The 17531-nt window shown below is 39.5% G+C and overlaps 5 protein-coding genes across 10 annotated transcripts; 3 read left to right on the top strand and 2 right to left on the bottom strand.

Moving 5' to 3' along the window:
• The first annotated feature begins 304 nt into the window (after window positions 1–304).
• LOC140781054 (large ribosomal subunit protein bL17c) lies at window positions 305–1869 on the top strand. Its single transcript, XM_073126832.1, has 2 exons — window positions 305–585; window positions 1287–1869. The coding sequence occupies exons 1-2, from the start codon at window positions 372–374 to the stop codon at window positions 1694–1696; spliced, it is 624 nt and encodes a 207-aa protein (XP_072982933.1). The 5' UTR covers window positions 305–371; the 3' UTR covers window positions 1697–1869.
• Window positions 1870–3755: 1886 nt separating this feature from the next.
• On the top strand, window positions 3756–4616 carry LOC140781350 (protein LURP-one-related 8-like). The gene is made up of 2 exons (XM_073127289.1): window positions 3756–4010; window positions 4254–4616. Exons 1-2 carry the CDS (start codon window positions 3756–3758, stop codon window positions 4614–4616), a joined length of 618 nt encoding a protein of 205 aa, XP_072983390.1.
• Window positions 4617–5428: 812 nt separating this feature from the next.
• LOC140782059 (uncharacterized) lies at window positions 5429–12452 on the bottom strand. 6 transcript variants are annotated; one of them, XM_073128415.1, is made up of 12 exons: window positions 12295–12452; window positions 11878–11951; window positions 11003–11192; window positions 10548–10733; window positions 10361–10463; window positions 10237–10270; window positions 9421–9455; window positions 9283–9317; window positions 9032–9184; window positions 6169–8711; window positions 5892–5969; window positions 5429–5770 (listed from the first exon to the last, which is right to left on the bottom strand). In XM_073128415.1, exons 3-12 carry the CDS (start codon window positions 11071–11073, stop codon window positions 5703–5705), a joined length of 3306 nt encoding a protein of 1101 aa, XP_072984516.1. In that variant the 5' UTR covers window positions 11074–11192; window positions 11878–11951; window positions 12295–12452; the 3' UTR covers window positions 5429–5702. The 6 variants fall into 6 exon arrangements, with proteins under 6 accessions (XP_072984516.1, XP_072984514.1, XP_072984517.1 ...); XM_073128413.1 differs by having other exon boundaries at window positions 10358–10463; window positions 12295–12428; XM_073128416.1 differs by having other exon boundaries at window positions 9421–9490; window positions 12295–12428.
• Window positions 12453–13707: 1255 nt separating this feature from the next.
• LOC140781349 (uncharacterized) lies at window positions 13708–14301 on the bottom strand. Its single transcript, XM_073127288.1, has one exon. It carries the CDS (start codon window positions 14299–14301, stop codon window positions 13708–13710), a length of 594 nt encoding a protein of 197 aa, XP_072983389.1.
• A 912-nt stretch (window positions 14302–15213) lies between these two features.
• Window positions 15214–17290, top strand: LOC140782014 (protein YCF54, chloroplastic). The gene is made up of 3 exons (XM_073128336.1): window positions 15214–15572; window positions 15976–16208; window positions 16939–17290. The coding sequence occupies exons 1-3, from the start codon at window positions 15345–15347 to the stop codon at window positions 17129–17131; spliced, it is 654 nt and encodes a 217-aa protein (XP_072984437.1). The 5' UTR covers window positions 15214–15344; the 3' UTR covers window positions 17132–17290.
• Window positions 17291–17531: the final 241 nt, after the last annotated feature.

Here is a 17531-nt window from a genome sequence, read left to right as displayed (position 1 = left end):
AGGGTATCTAAGTCTAAGGGGTCTATGTATTACAGAAATAATTTAAGGAAGATATATAAAAAAATATCTAAGTTAAATTAACCCTTTTAAATTTGATTTTTTTTTTCAAAGTTAAATCACAATACCCTATTTGAGGTGTGTGTTTTTATTGGTATTTTATTAAAAAAAAACATATCCGACCCGCTTATCTAAATCCGGATCAGACTAGCTATCGGATCGGATGAATACTATCCGACCCGCTTTCACGCCTAATCGCCACCCGCGAGGCCACGAAATACATAATTACCCCCCCCAAGTGGAGCAAACGGAGCAACTTATCCGCACTCTCTTATCCACTGCTTCTTCTCCCTCTCCCCCAACCTCGCTTTCCGATGGCCACGGCGGTCTCTCCATCGCCATGGAGCGTTTCCGCGCTCCGCTCCGCCCTCCCTTCCATTGCCTCGACTCGAACCCCGTCGCTTCGTTTCCCCGCCTCCCCTTCGTTCCCCTCGTCGTCGCGGCTCCGCTCGAATCACCGCGAGCCCAAGCCCTTGCGCTCCTTCTCCGGCCTTGCCGTCGAGTCACCTCTTCTCTCGCTCGGATCTGGTGAGTCGTATAACCCTACTTTCGGTTGAGCTAATCTTTTTAACTGTTTGCTGTTGGTTTATTGAATCTAGTCCAAACATAGACGCGAAAGATGGGAAAAGTTCGAATCTTGGAATTGTTTGTGTAGAATACTGAAAGCCATCCAATTTGTTTATATATACTAATTTCTGCAACGATTTGGTCCTAAATTTGTTTAAGATAAGTTGTTATTTTAGGTATCACCAATTTTTGGTTGGATACATAATACATTCTATGCTATTCAATATTAATGCTTATTTTTGACATCCAAAACAGTTGCCGACAGTGTTGTTGGTATTTACTCTTTTTAAACATGAAATATCCTGTGCGGAAGTAGTTTTATTAATACTATTCTATCCTTTATCAATTTGACCTCCTATTTTGTCTAAATACACTTAAAGTTGTAGTTTTTGAAGTTAGGATGAACTGATATGGAACTAAGTTTTCATTTGTGTATCATTTTCCTTATATTTATTCTACTTTGTTACACATTCTAATGTAATGATGTGGTGTTGAGTGTTAACATCTATTTTCATGAATGCGACCAAACATAGGAATCAAACAGGGGGTTCATTCAACTCAAATAGCAGCTTCTTAGTCTAAATTCTCAAAACATTAGAACTAAATCGTGTTAGATGGATTTCTGTTCTGACATCATTGTGATTGTTCTACTACATTTCCAGGCAATGCCCTCTATGAGAATGGTTTTAGTATTATAGATAATGGGAGCAAATTCTACGCGATGAGGCATGGCAAACGTGTCCCAAAACTTAACAGGCCTCCGGATCAACGTAAAGCACTACTACGTGGCCTTACAACACAACTCTTGAAGCACGGTAGAATTAAAACAACAAGAGCAAGGGCAAGTGCGATGAGGAAGTATGTTGACAAAATGATAACACTGGCAAAGGATGGGTCTCTCCATAAGAGGAGACAGGCACTGGGTTTTATCTATGAGAAGCAGATAGTCCATGCTTTGTTTGCAGAGGTCCAAGATAGATATGGTGAAAGGAATGGAGGGTATACAAGAATCATCAGAACCTTACCAAGGCGAGGTGACAATGCACCAATGGCCTATATTGAGCTTGTTTAAATGATTTGTTATTGCAGAATTTTTCTTATGCAGCTCGAGTCATTTAACTATGTTGAATTTTTTTCTGGATGCAAAACATTTACGATGGTAACTCGATGCTGAGCGCTGTTTCTTCTGTACTTTATATATCTTGCAATCATATATGAAAAAAAAAATATCATTGTTGCAGCTGACACCTTGTTAGTTAATTTATGTACCGGGGTAGCACAATGCATCGTCATGTAGAAGAGCGGTGATGTGAGAGTGTAAAACTTGCTGAAATATATTTGATATAAAACTGATCAATATGTTGTTCTTCAGATCGGTCAATATTGTCATTCAATGTTCATGCAGTTTGAAATATGCTTGACCTATGCACTTATTAGATCACTTGAGGTATTTTTCATACATATTGTTTGTCTTTTGGTTTTGCATCACATGAGTTCAGCACTGGTACCAGTCGACTTTTAGACTGTAAGAAAGTTGCAAACAGTGGGTAAGAAAGTATCAGATTGCTGGAACAAAGCACTTGGCTGAAGTCTGCAAGCTATGCATCCTATCTTCTTTGTGGTGCCTAATGGTACTTTCTGACTTAAATAGGTATAATTTGTTAGTATTGCTTGAAAGATTTGAGATCTCAATAGAAACCAGTGCATGTTACGTTTGAAAGAGAGCATCTTTCCTTACATTTGTCTTATATTTTGCATTAATATGAATATTAGTCCTTTTGATTTCACTCACAAGGGAGATTTCCAACATAACATGGCAAAAATATTTTTTGTCAAAAAAAACATGGCAAATATAATATCAGGCTCAAGGGCCTTGCTTTAATCTCCACTTCAAACTCGTGGAAGGGAACAATCGGACAAGCCATGTGAATCCCTCAAAAGGTGTTCGACCTATTGTTCTTGAGATTTACACTAATTTGGAAGAAAGTTATATGAAAAGAAAAAGAAAAAGACAAACTATCTCCAATCACCTTCACTCTTTTGAGTCTGTCTCTCCCAATCTATGAAGAGTATGTCTTCACTTCACTCTCTCTTAATTCGATCGCTATCTTCCAAGTCTCAACTCTTCTTTTACCAACACCCCACCCATCTCAATACAAAACGAATTCAGTACGTAAAATTTCAGCATCTTCGACCACGAAAGCTACAGTGCAGTGGGTGTGTTCAATCCTTCCAACTTTGAAAACAAAGTAGCATGCATGTTTCTACCTTATTCCGAAGCTCACACCATTTCTGGCACAAATAAAATTCCCCAACTCTCTTCAAGCCCCTCTCGATGTCGCCTTTCCGTACGGTATCGGCGACGTTATACCTTCTACGCCGTATTCTCTCAATACGGCCAAATGCACAGTTCACACCATCCACGTTCTAAACTTAGTAGTAAGTAGCACATCAAGCAGGTGGTTTTGTTGGCCTACGTATCCTAAGAAAAAGAAATTATCCATACAAAAAGGAAAGTGGATTGGATAAAAGAGAAATTACTCGCACAAAAGAGAAACAGAGACCAGCAAAATGTATTTATTTTTAAATCCATTGAAACTTTCTTTTCCTAAATATTAAAAAAAAAAGAGAAAAAGAATTCCATATTCATGCACGTGTAATTAAATTAAGATACAGTAGCACGAGAGTTAAAACGTTTCCGGTGTTATATAAGATTGCTGTCACGTGATTAGTATCTGATTCTTTGACACCACAACGAACCCGTGGGGACTATTTTATCATGACAAGCTTACCTCTTTTAGATTATGTAAAGATATGCTAATTTATTTTTGTAAGATTATTTTATTATTATTCACAGTGAATAAGGTTCATATTAATACGTCCTAAGTCCCTTTTTTTTTTTTAACATAAACTTTTAAAGCAAAGATACGCTAATCTTGTCGTCTGACGTCACGCCGCCATTCTCGCACGGGCCAAGTAATTATTAAATAGTACGAGGGCATTTTCAAAAATAATAAGGTATAAATTGTGACCACTCCCCCCAACTTTCTATCTCATATCTGCTTGTCTTCCCCCGGTTCTTCCTAACTCGTCGTCCGATTCCGGCGGTCAGAAACCTAATTAAGCGAACGATGACGAAGGTGCATTCGAAATCTACGCCTCATGAGTCGGATCTGCGTTGCTTATCGGGCGACGGCGGCGGCGTAGACGCCGCGATGGTGCTGACGGTGTGGCGGAAGTCGCTGGTACTCAACGGGAAAGGGTTCGCCGTCTTCGACGCGAAGGGCAACCTCGTCTTCCGAGTTGATAACTACGCCTCGAGAAACAAGGGCAAGGTCGTCCTTATGGACGGCTTCGGGAAGCCGCTGCTCACCATCCGGAAAAAGGTAAACAGATTCGAGTGCGTTTTCCGATCTCCATTTTCTATTGCCATTTCCGAATCCTAATTTGTTGATTGATATCGCTGGAGAATTTTCCTCTTTCGTAAAGATTTCAACTTTTTGGAAGTTCTCTTGATCCCTGAGCTTATAATTACGACGACAGTTTAAGTGGTTTATATAAAATCAAATTAGTAAATTTTACGAGGATTTGACTAAGCTTACCGTCCGATGTTGTTCCCACGTGTGCAGAAGCTGAGCCTGGGCGACCAGTGGTCCATCTACGACGGCGAGGACGTCGCCGCCGCTCCTCTATTCTCCGTCAAGAAGCACACGAGCTTCATCTACACGAAGAACTCGCTTCACGTGACTCCGGTATCCTGCGCCGCGAGCGGGGGCCGCTACGAGGTGGAAGGCTCCTACTCGCAGCGGTGCTGCGCCGTCTACGACGAGACGCAGCGGCGGCTCGCCGCCGTCGAGCCGAAGGCGGCGGTCGGCGTTGACGTCTTCCGCCTCGTGGTAGAGCCGGGGTTCGACTCCGCCGTCGCCATGGCCGTCGTCATACTCCTTGATCAGGCGTTCGGATCTCGAGGCTCGCTGCTCAAAAGCTTTTAACAAGCTGCGATAAGAGGAGATGGAAGAAGCGAAAGAAGTCCTTTTGATGCTTCCTTAGACTCTGGATTCGGCACCTTTTCTTTTTAGTTCTCAATACTTGTAAGTAAGAGTAATCATATACTATGTGACAAAAAATAAATTAATTTTTGATGAAATATTGAATTATATAACATTTTATAAATAGTAAAATTTTAGTAGTTTATCTTCTATATAAATCATTGAATTTAATAGATGCACTAAAATGGTAAAAGATATCTAAGGAGACCTATTTTGAATAAAAATTCTAGAAACTTATTGTAAATTTATAGAAACCATATACGAGAACATATGCTCACTAATACGCAGGTTTCTTTTATTTGATATTATTTGACAGTTAAATACATGCTTATTCAAAAAAATAAGCATTGTCTTTGATTGTAGAACAACTTCTAAACTAGTCTAACCATACATGTTCAATGGCTTCTTAATCTTGCATAAGAAATTTTATATCGATTTAGACTACTATGTACTTGATTGTAAATTAGTATAGTAATATAATAATTACACTTAATTAAATGTATACTGAAAGAAATACTTTTGATGCTTCCATACTCCGGGAAGCACTATGTTTGGCGTGACATCTAAAAAGAAAATTTTCTTTTTATAACCCAATACAATAGGAAAATAGTGGGAAAAGGAGAACATTTTAATCATTAATACATATGTATGAAGAATTATGAGAATTAAGGAAAAAGAAATCTGATTGTGGAACTCGTCTATATTTCTGTTCAACTCGCACAGAACAAGCCTCTGGATTCGAAGGGAAGAAAACAAGAAGAAAGAAAGCTCACCTGTTCATTACCATTCGTTGACAATGCCAATTTTCTTACAAATTTATGAAGTATACCATGTACCATTTACAGAAGACACGACAATATAAGCAGAGGATTTAATAAAACAATAAGAAACCAAATACAACGCCAAAGAGTGGTTATGGTTACCCATAATTTTCACAAACCAGATCTATCATCTACACCTGATTTGGGAGGAGGGAACGCTAGGAATGAGCATAACTCCATGGACCAAGATCCGGAGAAGTGCTTGATGCTATTGGGGTTTTGTATCATTCGACTTGCTGCTCCTAAATGTTGAGAGAGAGAAGAATGATCTTGACCCTGGTAGTAAAAAAATAGATTTGGAGTGATGCGACTGATATCAAACGATCTGCTGAAAGTGCATTCATTGCCTTCTATCAAAATGGAAATGGTTGATATAATTTTACAAAAACAGGCTCACCTTTGGTTGAGGTAGCAGCCACTGAAGCATGCCCTTCCCGCAACTTTTCCAATTTTAGTATGCTATTGTTTGATTGACCTGAAAGAAATATTCTATGTTAACCATTTAGGGAGAAAGTCTGCATGAAACTAGTTCAGACATTTTCTAGTTATATGTGGGTGGTTTAACATTAGTATCTTACCCAACCAAGGATCAAGTCTTAATGAAGATTTACCACTAGTTGGGAAGGTTTGTGAAAATCATACTAAAATTTCTTGCAAGAATATGAGTACTGTACCTGATAAAATGTCGTTCACCCGATGGTACTCAGGGGTTCTCTTGCTAGAATTTCCACAATCAAAACTCTCACTCAACATGGTCTTCTGGTGACTGTAAACCTTGGCTTGAAGGGCAGATTTCCTCAATAAAGAATCAGAGTACCTATTAGCACCTTTAGACTCTTCCAGATCATCCTCTCCTTCAGAGAAGACTGATGGACTGGACCAACCAGTCACACTGGCCTCCCCCTTGTTCTTTCGAGCAAACTTCAAAAGCCTCTTCAGACCTTTCGGAGCATCTTTCTGATAGATTAATGCCGGAGGATTCTCAGCATTTCCCCACTCAATGATTTCCGGTTCATTACTGTCAGTCTGTAGCACCTGGGATAGCGAATGATCGATGCATGGGCTCGATGATAACATTGGCACAAGCACAGGGGAGACTGCATTATTTAACAGGTTCTTTTCACACCATGTAAGAGCTTCCTCGTTCTCTACTTCCACCCATGCAGCTGATGAGATGCCCATATCCTCATCAGGTTGGAATTCAACTGTAGGTAATTCTAGCGAATTGCTGATGAAACTGTTAGGAGCAGCTAAACTTTGATCCATGCTTTCTTTTTTGTCAATGTTTAAGCCATTATCTATCGAAGTTTCTAAATTTGAGTCACCTTGACTTACAGGTTGAGCATCACAAACTTCTACTTCCTTAGAGATTGACTCAGTTGGAGAAGACTCCTTATCTGCATTCCTGATAAGATCTCTACTTTCTTCTGGAGAGACATTAGCTTGAGAAACTTTTGTCTTAGCTAAAACAGGGACAACACCAGAACCAATCCTAGTGCCTTTTCTCAAGAAGGGCTTTGATTCTGGTGGGACAACACTGCTCTTTTGTGTTACTTTGCTGTATGTTGGCTTAGCTGTGAAACCAAAGTCGTCTCCCAAAGCTGGTGTAGCTTTGGTTTTCACACTTCTATTGTTCTTTGTTGCTGCTTTTAACTTCTTCTCCTCTTGTCCTTTAATGGCCGGCTTGGAATCAGTTATAGTTCCTTTCTTGGCTTTCTGTTGTTCCAAAGGTCTCCATGTATTGGGGCTTGGTTTAGTATAGGAAGATGCACTTTGGACCTTTTGACGGCTTGGTAGAATATCTGACAAAACCATCTTAGGTGAGGACCTAGTAATTTGAGTCCCACTTGTTTTTGGCAAGGGTCCTGATGACAATGCATTATGCGTTGCTGGTGCTGTTGATCTTGGTGAAACTTTTTTGGAGACCGTTGGCTTCAAAACCTCCTTCGGTAAGATGGGTGGGGCAGAGTTTCGTCGTGGTCTTTGAGAATGAACTGGTGATATATGTTTTCCTTTAACAGCACCAATTTTTGAGACAGTCTCTTCTTTGCTCTGCTCAAGAGCACCCTGTAAAACCATAAATTGTGATTTCTTTGCAGTTCTTTTTTCAGCATTATCAGCTGGAAGTTTCTCATTCATTTTCTTCTTGTGCCGACTGTTAGAAACACCTTTCAGTTCATTGGAGGTATCCTCGAGCCCATTTGAACCAGCCTTTGTGCTTTTGGCTTTTCCAGGTTTATTCTCCAAATTCTTTATCAGCCTTTGGTTAATCTCAGATTCCTTCTGGCAATTCCGTTCAGCCGAGACAGTTGCTTGACTACTGATTTCCTCCAATTGGGGTTTCATTAGCTCCATGGGGTTACTCAGTGAAGAGGATGTCAAGGATGCCATACTTTCGACTTCTGACAACATACCACCCAAAGTATTAGCTTGTGATGCTCCAACCTCAGGTGTGGCAAAACTACATGCCAGAACATTGGATGTGTCCTTCACTTCAACTAATTTCTTTTCCTCTATCTCAGGAACCAAGATAGTGGGAGTGCTCTGTGGTGGAGTATCTGAGGTAATTTCCTGTGATTGATGTGTTACATAATTATGTGTTCCCGCACTCCACCTTCGTAATACAGACTTGTTGGTAGTACTAGACACATCCCCTGAACCTCTCTTTTTTTCAGTATCCATAATATTCTTATCCTTCTGCTTGCTCTCAAAAAGATTGATTGCATCTTGAACGCTCATCATTCTTGCTGCTGTGTCAGGTTTCTTTAATGGCTGGTCAGATTCTTCATCACCACTGTTGCTTTCATCAGCACCACGGTTAAGTGAATTCCGTTCCCTAGAAGGGAAGTAATTAAGGCTCTTGATGGTAAGTGTTGTAGACCTACGAGAACCCGATCTCCCTATCTGGACTCGTCGCATTGGAGATGCAGACCTTCTAGGTGATGCAGATCTTATAGCAGGCCGGCTTCTTTCTGCAACAATTTGATCTTCGTCACTCACCTCAGAGGACTCCTCACTTTCACTTGAGCTTTGACGCTCAACTTGTGCGAGTTTTGCTGGTGAGACACCATTACTGGCAGGGTTGGTGGTACCAGACCATGGCTCCGACATTTTTTCAGACATTTCATTTGAATCATGGGAAACCATTAATGGTTCAACTGAGGGTTCTGCTATTGGGCCATTTGAGATAATTGATAGATACTTCTCCAATGAATTTCTGATATTTGAAAAAGAAAAAATAAAATTGCTATATTATTGAAATAGAAAGTAACATAATAACAAGAAAGGTGCAAAAAAGCCACAGGCAATAAAAAAGAAATATGCATACTCAGACAAGATTTAAATATGACGGAAAACAATTAACAGCTAATTTTCGTAATGGTTATCAGGTTAGTGAAACTGTTCTGCAAAGTAGTCTGACCAAACTCTAAAAGATGCATGCATGAGAAAATCAAGCTTCTAGTTTTCCATATTCAGTTCTGAATTCCTTGCCGACATAGGAAGAATTATGACTGCGTCATCAATTTCAGAAGGTACCTTAAATCCACTGCTCCAAAATGTTCAGAAAATGCAACTAGATCAGAGATCTGCTTGGTAGAAAAATTAGAACTTGCAACCTGGTTAAATGAAGCTATCATCTCTTCCTTTAATGCCATGAGTCTTAGATCCAGTGCACGAAGTAATTCATTCCTGGCAGTTATGATCTTATTAGGTTAATATATACATATATGTGTGTGTGTGTGAGGATATAAATTTAAGGATATAGGGAAAAAGAGGATAGTGGTTACTTAGTAGCATCTGATGTAACTGTCTCAATCTTCATCTGAAAAAAGGTTCACCAGATGAGCTCCGAGCAACTAAAAACAGAATGTATCTAACAACAGTAGCAGAGGGGAGAAAAGGAAGGTAATGAGAAATGGCAATACCTGCTCTGTTGATCCCTCCTCTTTCAAAAATACTCCTGTCAGGAACACCAGAGAGCTAGAACATTCAGAACTGTAGGAGTAATAGTATTACAATCTTAAACAGTAGAAAGAAGGAAATTACAAGGAACACAGTGAAAGAAGAATTCTCATAATTCTTAATATTGTTCAGTAGTAACTCTAAAAGTTTTATATGTTGCAGACATATCTTTTACAGCAAGTCTAGAGCATATCTTGTGCAATTCAAGAGCTTGCGAAGTAGTTTTGTATTCAATTTTTAAGGAAAACATAACAAATCTTGAGCTACCAAAACTGGAAAATGCTGAACCACTTTTACTGATCAGAGTTATCAGATAGTTACACCTGCCTCTAAGAATAATAAGGTTGTGGCAATTAGTTGTAACCATTGTTTTTTAAGAAGGTGAGGTACAAGAAAATTGGTGTGTACCCAAAGGCAAAAATAAAGTTTTAACTTCTATGACACAGTTACAGAAAAAGAAATTTGAACCAGCTTCAATGAGAGAAATCTTGTCTCATGGTCCACATAAAATCAATGTTGGTATTCTTTAAGCGATCACATAAATTGAAATGTAAATATAAACACATGAACCGTCCTAGTTTTTGTCACAAGTTCCCTGAATAAATATCAGATGAATCATCCTAATTTCACCTGCTTCAAAAAGTGTATACTTCTTTTATCCTCTTTTCATGCAAGGAGGCATTCTCAATATTACATAAGAGAGTAGGTCACTGTTATCTGTTCCTTTTTCACAGTTCTCAAAATATCATGATATATTTTCAAAGAGAACCTAGAAGTACCTGTTACTCCACTACTTGAATGATCTGCAAGAACCTGGTAAGGAAAACATATTTTGTTATTTATGAGCTTGAATTGCTGACATTTAATTAAGTGAACTGTCAAATTTTAGAGAAATCATACCACCTTAGAAGAGAGAGCAAGATGAGTTTCTTCCAACTGGAATATCTCATTTACAGTGGCACTAACGGAGTTCAAGGCCTCAGGTGAGTTGACAATACGCAAGAATCTGAAAAAAAAAATCTTTGATATTAGCATTGTTTCCAATGGATGTAAATATATGCATGTAAATTATATTTCCTGATGCACATACAGTGCTAGAGTTGATTTGGTGAACCAAGATGAGCCTTTGAGAATTTTCCCTGGTTGTAGTTTGAAGACCTCACTTGATAAACTAGATCGAAACCTTTCTGCTTCTTGTAAATGCAATTGTAGCTGATCAAGAGAACCAGATGCCAGCTTCTCTGTTATGCCTTTACTGCAAATAACTGCCTCATACCTGTGCAATGTATATTTTCATGTGGTTGTGTAAGAGAAAGGGAAAAATATCACAGATGAGGTAATACTTATAAAATAGCATCCAGGTGATGAGTCCATAGTTGTGGGTATACAATTAGATCTTGTGCTAATGTTTTTTGGAAAATAATTAATATACTAGACAGAGTATTTCAACTTTTACTGTGTGTATGTATGGACTAAATCAATTGAGAAAGGAAATCAAACGAAAAAAATAAGGAAAAAGAATAAAATTTAATTAACATAATTCACCTGTTTAGGACTGGTGATAACTGGAAGGTGGCATAATTGAGCTCTGCATTTACGTCTATCTCACTCTCCATTTTTGTTACGTTGCAGGAGAACAGTTAAATATCAAAAAGCAGAATTTTTCATACTCCCTTTAATTGTCTCTAACAAAGTTCTGCTTCAGCACAACTTTATGATAGATGCATATGTAAACCTGCATTGCGGGCAGAAGAAACATCATCTGAATCCCTTATTCATAATGAACCATCCTCACAGATAAAGCATCTATCCAAAAGAATTTGGCAAATATGCTCATTATGCAACTTCTTAGAATTGCACATTCTAAAAGCAGTCCACCAGCTGAGTTTACTGAATTAGTTAACTGAAAATTACCTCCATATGCCAGCTGAAAAGAAAGAAGCATGCAAAAACCAACTGATCTCTGAATCACTAAATCAGGTTTACAATATCGACCTAATTTAACAGATGACCAGAGATCAAGGAAACAATAGGTAACTACTAATTCCCCTCAGGCTCAGGTGATTTTCTGACCTTTATCACACTGAACATTATTACGCTGGAAAAGCAACGGAAAAGGTTATAAGGCATCAACCCCATCCACTAAAGATAAAGATAAATTTTTCAGAATGAGAAGCAAACTATCTTCCTGGTTTTATTGTTTCAATTCCTGTGCACTACAACTCAAAAAAGAGGAAAAAAAAACTCTAAGATCCGCAGAAAAGAAATAAAACAAATCTGATCTCAGATTTCTCTATTGAAGCAAACAATGCTGATATTTAAGTACGAAAGTTGAGACGTCTTTTACCAAAAATATAAATATAGCAACTCCTACCGACAAATCTAGAGAAAGGTAAAAACTAAAAGGCCATAGGTTTTACCTTCCAGGTAAAGAAAAGAAGGTTCAGATCTTTAGCAATTCAATCCCAAAATCCAGCTCCTTCCATCCCCAAATCTAGCACTCATAACTCCAAAAGTTAATCGAACAAAAACAAAAATAACCCATCATCACCCTCAATCTACTAATTAAACCAAATCAAACAAAGCAAAACCGGAACATCAAAACACTTGTTTTTTTCCCCAAGATCAAACGCGAACCAGAGCCGATCCCTAAACCAAATCAAACGACACAAAAACACCAAGATCTAGCTCGCATTGCCCAATTCGCCTACCATAACAAGGGATGGACCAAATCGTAGAAGATAAAGTCCACCACCGACAACAGCCTCACGTCTCAATCGAAGTAGTAGAAACAAAAAGCTACCACACAATCCTAGAAGACAAGCAAGGGAGATTACCAGATCCCTTCCGAGAAATCCCTAACTACTCGCTTCTGCTTCTCCTCTCGATCGAATGGCTTCCGAAAAAAATTAAAGGCAGGATATAGATAAGATTTCCTAAAGAGAGAGGTGAGCAGTGAGCAAAAGCCACCTTGAGAGAGAGAGAGACGAGGAATAAAAAGGAGAAAGTACGAGCGGGAGTATAAATAGCGCACGAAATGACGCAATTGCCTCTATAGCATCCCAGTAATTATTCTTACACCACTATGGTGTAGTACGTTAAATGAGCTATAATTTTACAAAAAGCCCCCTCTATTGCTTAGTATTGACCGGAAAGTCACCGTCTGCAGTTCAAATTTTTTTTCCCCTGAATTTAAGCTGCTTATAATGGAATAATTTTAAATCAGTATTTTTATTTTTAAAAGTAATGAAATATTGTCTTAGCTATTGTTAAGGTAAATATATATATATATATGTATATATATATGATAGGATGAGGAAAATAATAAGTAAAATGGAGGTGTTTTTGATAAATTTCCATAAAGCAACCCGCTAGGGAAAGCGACGGAAGCGTCAATTTCGGGAAATCATGAAACGGAGGCTCTGGAGTCCAAGAAGAAACAGGAGGGCTGTTGAGGAAGTGGGATTTGTTAATACTTGGGACCACTTTATAGATTGTTTAATCTTCGAGCCAAATGCTAGATTTGGTGTAATGATGGCGGCCTTCTAACTAACTACTGGCGTGAAATGGATTACATTTGTGGACGGTCGGGTAGTTGTAGTGGTTTGCAGATCTTCTCAGACGGTTCATTCTTTTTTTATATCAGTATCTCACCGCCTTCATTGAAAAGACAAAGGTAAATTTTTATGAGTAGTTCTCTCGATCCAGAGACCAGAAGATATCTATCTTTGGCTTCAAGAGCGAGTGAAACTGGTATGTGATGAGTGGTGTTTCTGCGTATAAGTTACGTCTGGATACCCAACAGACTTTATGAAGAGCAAAGTGCCACCTCTTGAGTTATTCTGAAATCCAACAACCTACATAGAGGCCTCTTAAAGCTTTGAGACAGCTTTCACATTCAAGCAACTCCACTGAAAGGGGGGAGACTTCTTCGTCTTGTGGTAATCAAATTACCGCAAAAAAAAAAAGTGAGAAAATTTCACCAATATGGCAACCAAAAAAATTAAGAAAATGCAACACTTCAGCTAGCCAGAGAAAGGAAGCTAATAAAGACACTTCCAGTCCTCAAAAGATCTAGTAGTCAAAGGAAGCTTGATGACAGAAGACTATTTTAAGTTGAAATTAACAATCCCAACCAACAATAAACGTAACGAGTGGGAAATTTTGATCTTTGTCATTCACAATCAAGTACACGATTCAAAAAACAAAAGAGAGACTACCTTTTTAACTCAAAATTTTTTCCCCAAATCTCATAATTTGGTTCTATACCTGCAATCCGAGCTCTTCACCGCGCGCTTACTCACGTCCACTGTGACCTCGCACGTCGTGTACGACACCATGTGGATCTTGAACACCCCGAGCACCGTTACCCTCCCCGGAACCCTCGTCGTCGTCGTGAACGGCACCGACCCCGAGATCACGTCAGCATAGACCGCCGCGTCGCCGGCGAGCCGTCCGGCCATGACGGTGAGATCCACGACGGTCCTCACCGTCCCGCCGGCGCCGACCTCACCCGGGGGGATCTCCGCCTCGCCGACCAGGGCGCCACGGTAGTAGAGCTCGGCGTTGCCCTCGCTGTAGCGGAATCCGACGCGGTTGGGGTTGTAGGCGTTTAGGGTTATGGCGAGGGTCAGGTTGAGGTCGACGGCGAGATTGGGGACGTCCACTCCGGCGGAGAGTCCGGCTAGGCGGACGGAATCGACGGTGGTTATGGCGTGGCGGGGGCGGAAGACGGTGAGGCCAAGGACGAGGAGGACAAGAGCTACGGCGAGTATGGATAACACCACAATCATTAAGCCGCGGCGGCGGCTGTCGGGGTGGAGGCGCTTGCAAGCGGAGTCCATGGAGTTAGTAGTGGCAATGAAGGGGAAGTAAAAGTTTGCTATGACCTTATTATAAAGGACTGCTTTTTGCATTAACACCCTTCTAAGCTTTCTTATTTACATATATACTATTGTAAAAGAAGAAAAGTTAGATAAGTTTACTCAGTAACATTAAAAAATTTGACTGATAAATACACAATTTGAGGATTTGTTATATATACGATATAGAAAAAGAAGAGGGAAAGATGAGCTTGTTCCCGGGTGCTCGTTTCTAGTAGGATATTTCGCGCCATCACGGGGTTTGATTGGGCAATGACGTCGGATGAGTTCGGGCGGGGTTGGGTTCTTTCATAGGAATAGGATAAGTTAAGTTGTTCCTCTGAGCACGGGTCGGTGTCAAGTTTTCGGTGGTAGTTTGCGTTGTTGGGAGTTGGTTGAGCTGTTTATCGAAGTTCATCAATCGAATCACGTTAACGGGTTAGCATCCGAATCGTGGTCCCACGGCCACGGGACTTTGAGCCGTGGCACGTGTCACCTTAGACCAAGATCATGTGATACTTGTAGTTAGTTATACGGAATGCTTATGTTGTGATTACTTTTGCTTCTTCGTATTGGAGTTTGATATTTTCTGTACAGTGGAATCAGTGCTTGCTTAGTTGGTTTTCGGGCACAAGGTTTTCGAGATCGGCTAAGGATTTTTATAGTATATATATTAAATTTGGAAGAATATATAGAGATATTAAAATACATATCTTCTTGTTTAGTTATTATTAATCTTAAGGATTTCACATTATCACAAGAAAATAATTCTGGAATTCTTCTGGGTATAGTACTTATGAAGCCCTTTGAGAAAACCATGGGCTATCCTGAGTATCCAACTCAACCCCACACTTGGACCCTGACATGGCCTTACCTTACCTTACCCTTTGGTGCTTATAATATCGAATCGCGTTATACTGTGTAAACATTGTGAAGATAAGGTTCTTCTTCTTCTTCTTCTTCTTCTTCTTCTACTCTTCTTCGTCCTCCTCCTCTTCCATCTTTGCTCCTCCAAATTTGCTTCAATGTTGGCTCCCGCGACTCTATCTCTAAGGCCATGCGCCGGGTTGGTGTCATGCCAAGCCGAGAGGTCCTTCTCCCGTGGCACTCCTTCTCTTCTCCTTCCTCCCAGCTCGGTCCATAGTCGGACCAGCACCAGGGGAGCCCAGCTTCGGTTCGTCTCCTCTCCTCCTTTAAGAGCCTTCGCCGTCGAATCCAATCAGCTCGGATCTTCCCAGCCAGCCGAGAAAGCTGTACGCATTCTTATCCACCTCCTTCCTTTGGGGAAAAGGATCAATTTTTTTTTTTAATTTTTCTATTGACTGGTATCAATTGTTTTCAACATAAATTCGGCATCTTGAGAAGAACCCACTTCTACTTTGAAGAAATTCTGAACCATTTCCCATTTTGAAGATCCTTATTCACCTCCCTCCTTCCATGGAGGCAATTTATTTATTTATTTTTTCTCTTTTTTATAAACATCTCCCATTTTGGAGGAATTCTTCCATTTGCTTGAACCATTCTCAGAAATTCTTTGGTTTACACTTAATACTTGCCACTAATTTTAAGTCATTTTCTGAAGATTGTAATGTAAAAGAAAAGCCCAAATTTATTTTTCGTAGGAAATGTAATAATACTGTGGAGAGCTTATTGCAGGAGAAACCAAGTAGATACTACTTTGTTGTGGCAAATGCCAAGTTCATGCTGGATGAGGAGGAGCATTTCAAGGAGCAACTGGATGAGAGGCTCCGCCTTTTTGGAGAGCGCAAAAGAGAGCAGGATTTCTGGCTCGTCATAGAGCCCAAGTTCTTGGATAAGTTCCCTAACATCACCAAGCGGTTGAAGCGGCCGGCCGTCGCACTCGTCTCCACCGACGGAACTTGGATGACGTAAACCCTCTGCTAACTTCTTGTAGTTCCATCTATTAGTTTCTTTCTCAGTGCAAATTCTATATAAGTTCTTGCGAGGATTCTTATTCACTTATCCACATGCTTTGCATGATTAGAGAGGTCTATTTGAGCCATTCTTTACTTGAATTGATGGAAATCAATAGGCATGAAGAGATATATATAAGGATTTAGTATTGCTCTCAGTTACTCCTGATTTTAAAAGATATAAGGATTTAATAGTGCTCACTGCTGCTCTTGGTTGAAACCATTGTTTTATCATCATCATAATACAACTAATCTAGAATCTTAAGCTGTTGTGTAGTGAAAACACATTGTATGACAATGCCTTAACAGTTACCTTGCTTCCTCAAGTGCGGCGGCACACATGCAAGTAACATTATACCACTCTCCATGTATTTAGAGGTAAATTGATTTCATTCTATTACTCGAACTGGTAAAAAAAAACAGGCATGAAGAGATATAGGGATATAATTTTTCTTAGAGTAGTCTTAATTGAATAAGCATGAAAGGGCACAAGGATTTAATAGTGTTCTCCAATACTCTTCTTTGAAATCTTTTATCCTTTGTTGAGGCCTTTGGAGGTAAGAATATCCTTACTTTCCCTTTTATTTGAAACTTGCATGCCCAAATTTCTCCATTCAGTTCCCTTCTTTTTAATTTTTTTTGAAAAAAAATCCCCTTTTTTTAATTATATTTAAATATCTTGCAGATTCATGAAGTTGCGGCTGGACAGAGTTTTAGCAGACAACTTTGAGGCAGACACTCTTGATGATGCTTTGGCTTCCAATCCTGTTGACCTACATTTTGAGAAGCCAGAGAACTGGGTAGCACCATATCCCAAATATGAATCTGGGTGGTGGGAACCATTTTTGCCGCCAGGCTCCAGCAAAAACAATGCATAGATGGGCAATGCTAGATCTCTCATCAAGTTCCAAATTCTAATGTCTAGAAATGAGTGTAAACTAAGTTTTGAGATCTTCTGTAGTGTGTTGCAGTTTTATGAATGCAGTAATCTGTTTTAGTTGCAGATTAATCTATAATATAAAGATATTACTTCAGCATACACTGCTTTGTCTTTGTCCTCTTAGATTCATGGATCCACTATAATTATCCCACTTTATGAGCCACAACTGATCCATTTAATAGTTGCATTTATTCACATTTCAATATGATGTTGAACTAAGTGTAATGTAAATCTACCTTCCTAACACAGCATATGAGAACATGGAAAAAAGCTAGCTCCAGAGAAAGTAGCATTTCTTTATCTTCTCCAGCTTTAGAAGTTCAGAAGCAGGCTAATAG

The sequence above is a fragment of the Typha latifolia genome, chromosome 2 (assembly GCF_019914945.1).
Source record: "Typha latifolia isolate L0001 chromosome 2, TyphaL0001v2, whole genome shotgun sequence".
NCBI classification, from domain to species: Eukaryota; Viridiplantae; Streptophyta; class Magnoliopsida; order Poales; family Typhaceae; genus Typha; species Typha latifolia.
The sequence above is the reverse complement of the archived record's forward strand: the minus strand, read 5'-3'. Positions and strand labels throughout refer to the sequence as shown.

Coding starts and splice junctions, on each gene's coding strand:
- LOC140781054 (XM_073126832.1), top strand. CDS start 372: ATGGCCACGGCGGTCTCTCCATCGCCATGGAGCGTTTCCGCGCTCCGC. Junction 586..1,286: donor TCTTCTCTCGCTCGGATCTG/GTGAGTCGTATA, acceptor CTACATTTCCAG/GCAATGCCCTCTATGAGAAT.
- LOC140781350 (XM_073127289.1), top strand. CDS start 3,756: ATGACGAAGGTGCATTCGAAATCTACGCCTCATGAGTCGGATCTGCGT. Junction 4,011..4,253: donor TGCTCACCATCCGGAAAAAG/GTAAACAGATTC, acceptor CCACGTGTGCAG/AAGCTGAGCCTGGGCGACCA.
- LOC140782059 (XM_073128412.1), bottom strand. CDS start 11,073: ATGGAGAGTGAGATAGACGTAAATGCAGAGCTCAATTATGCCACCTTC. Junction 10,271..10,357: donor TTGCTCTCTCTTCTAAGGTG/GTATGATTTCTC, acceptor TTTCCTTACCAG/GTTCTTGCAGATCATTCAAG. Junction 9,185..9,282: donor GTTACATCAGATGCTACTAA/GTAACCACTATC, acceptor CATAACTGCCAG/GAATGAATTACTTCGTGCAC.
- LOC140781349 (XM_073127288.1), bottom strand. CDS start 14,301: ATGGACTCCGCTTGCAAGCGCCTCCACCCCGACAGCCGCCGCCGCGGC.
- LOC140782014 (XM_073128336.1), top strand. CDS start 15,345: ATGTTGGCTCCCGCGACTCTATCTCTAAGGCCATGCGCCGGGTTGGTG. Junction 15,573..15,975: donor CCCAGCCAGCCGAGAAAGCT/GTACGCATTCTT, acceptor AGCTTATTGCAG/GAGAAACCAAGTAGATACTA. Junction 16,209..16,938: donor ACCGACGGAACTTGGATGAC/GTAAACCCTCTG, acceptor AATATCTTGCAG/ATTCATGAAGTTGCGGCTGG.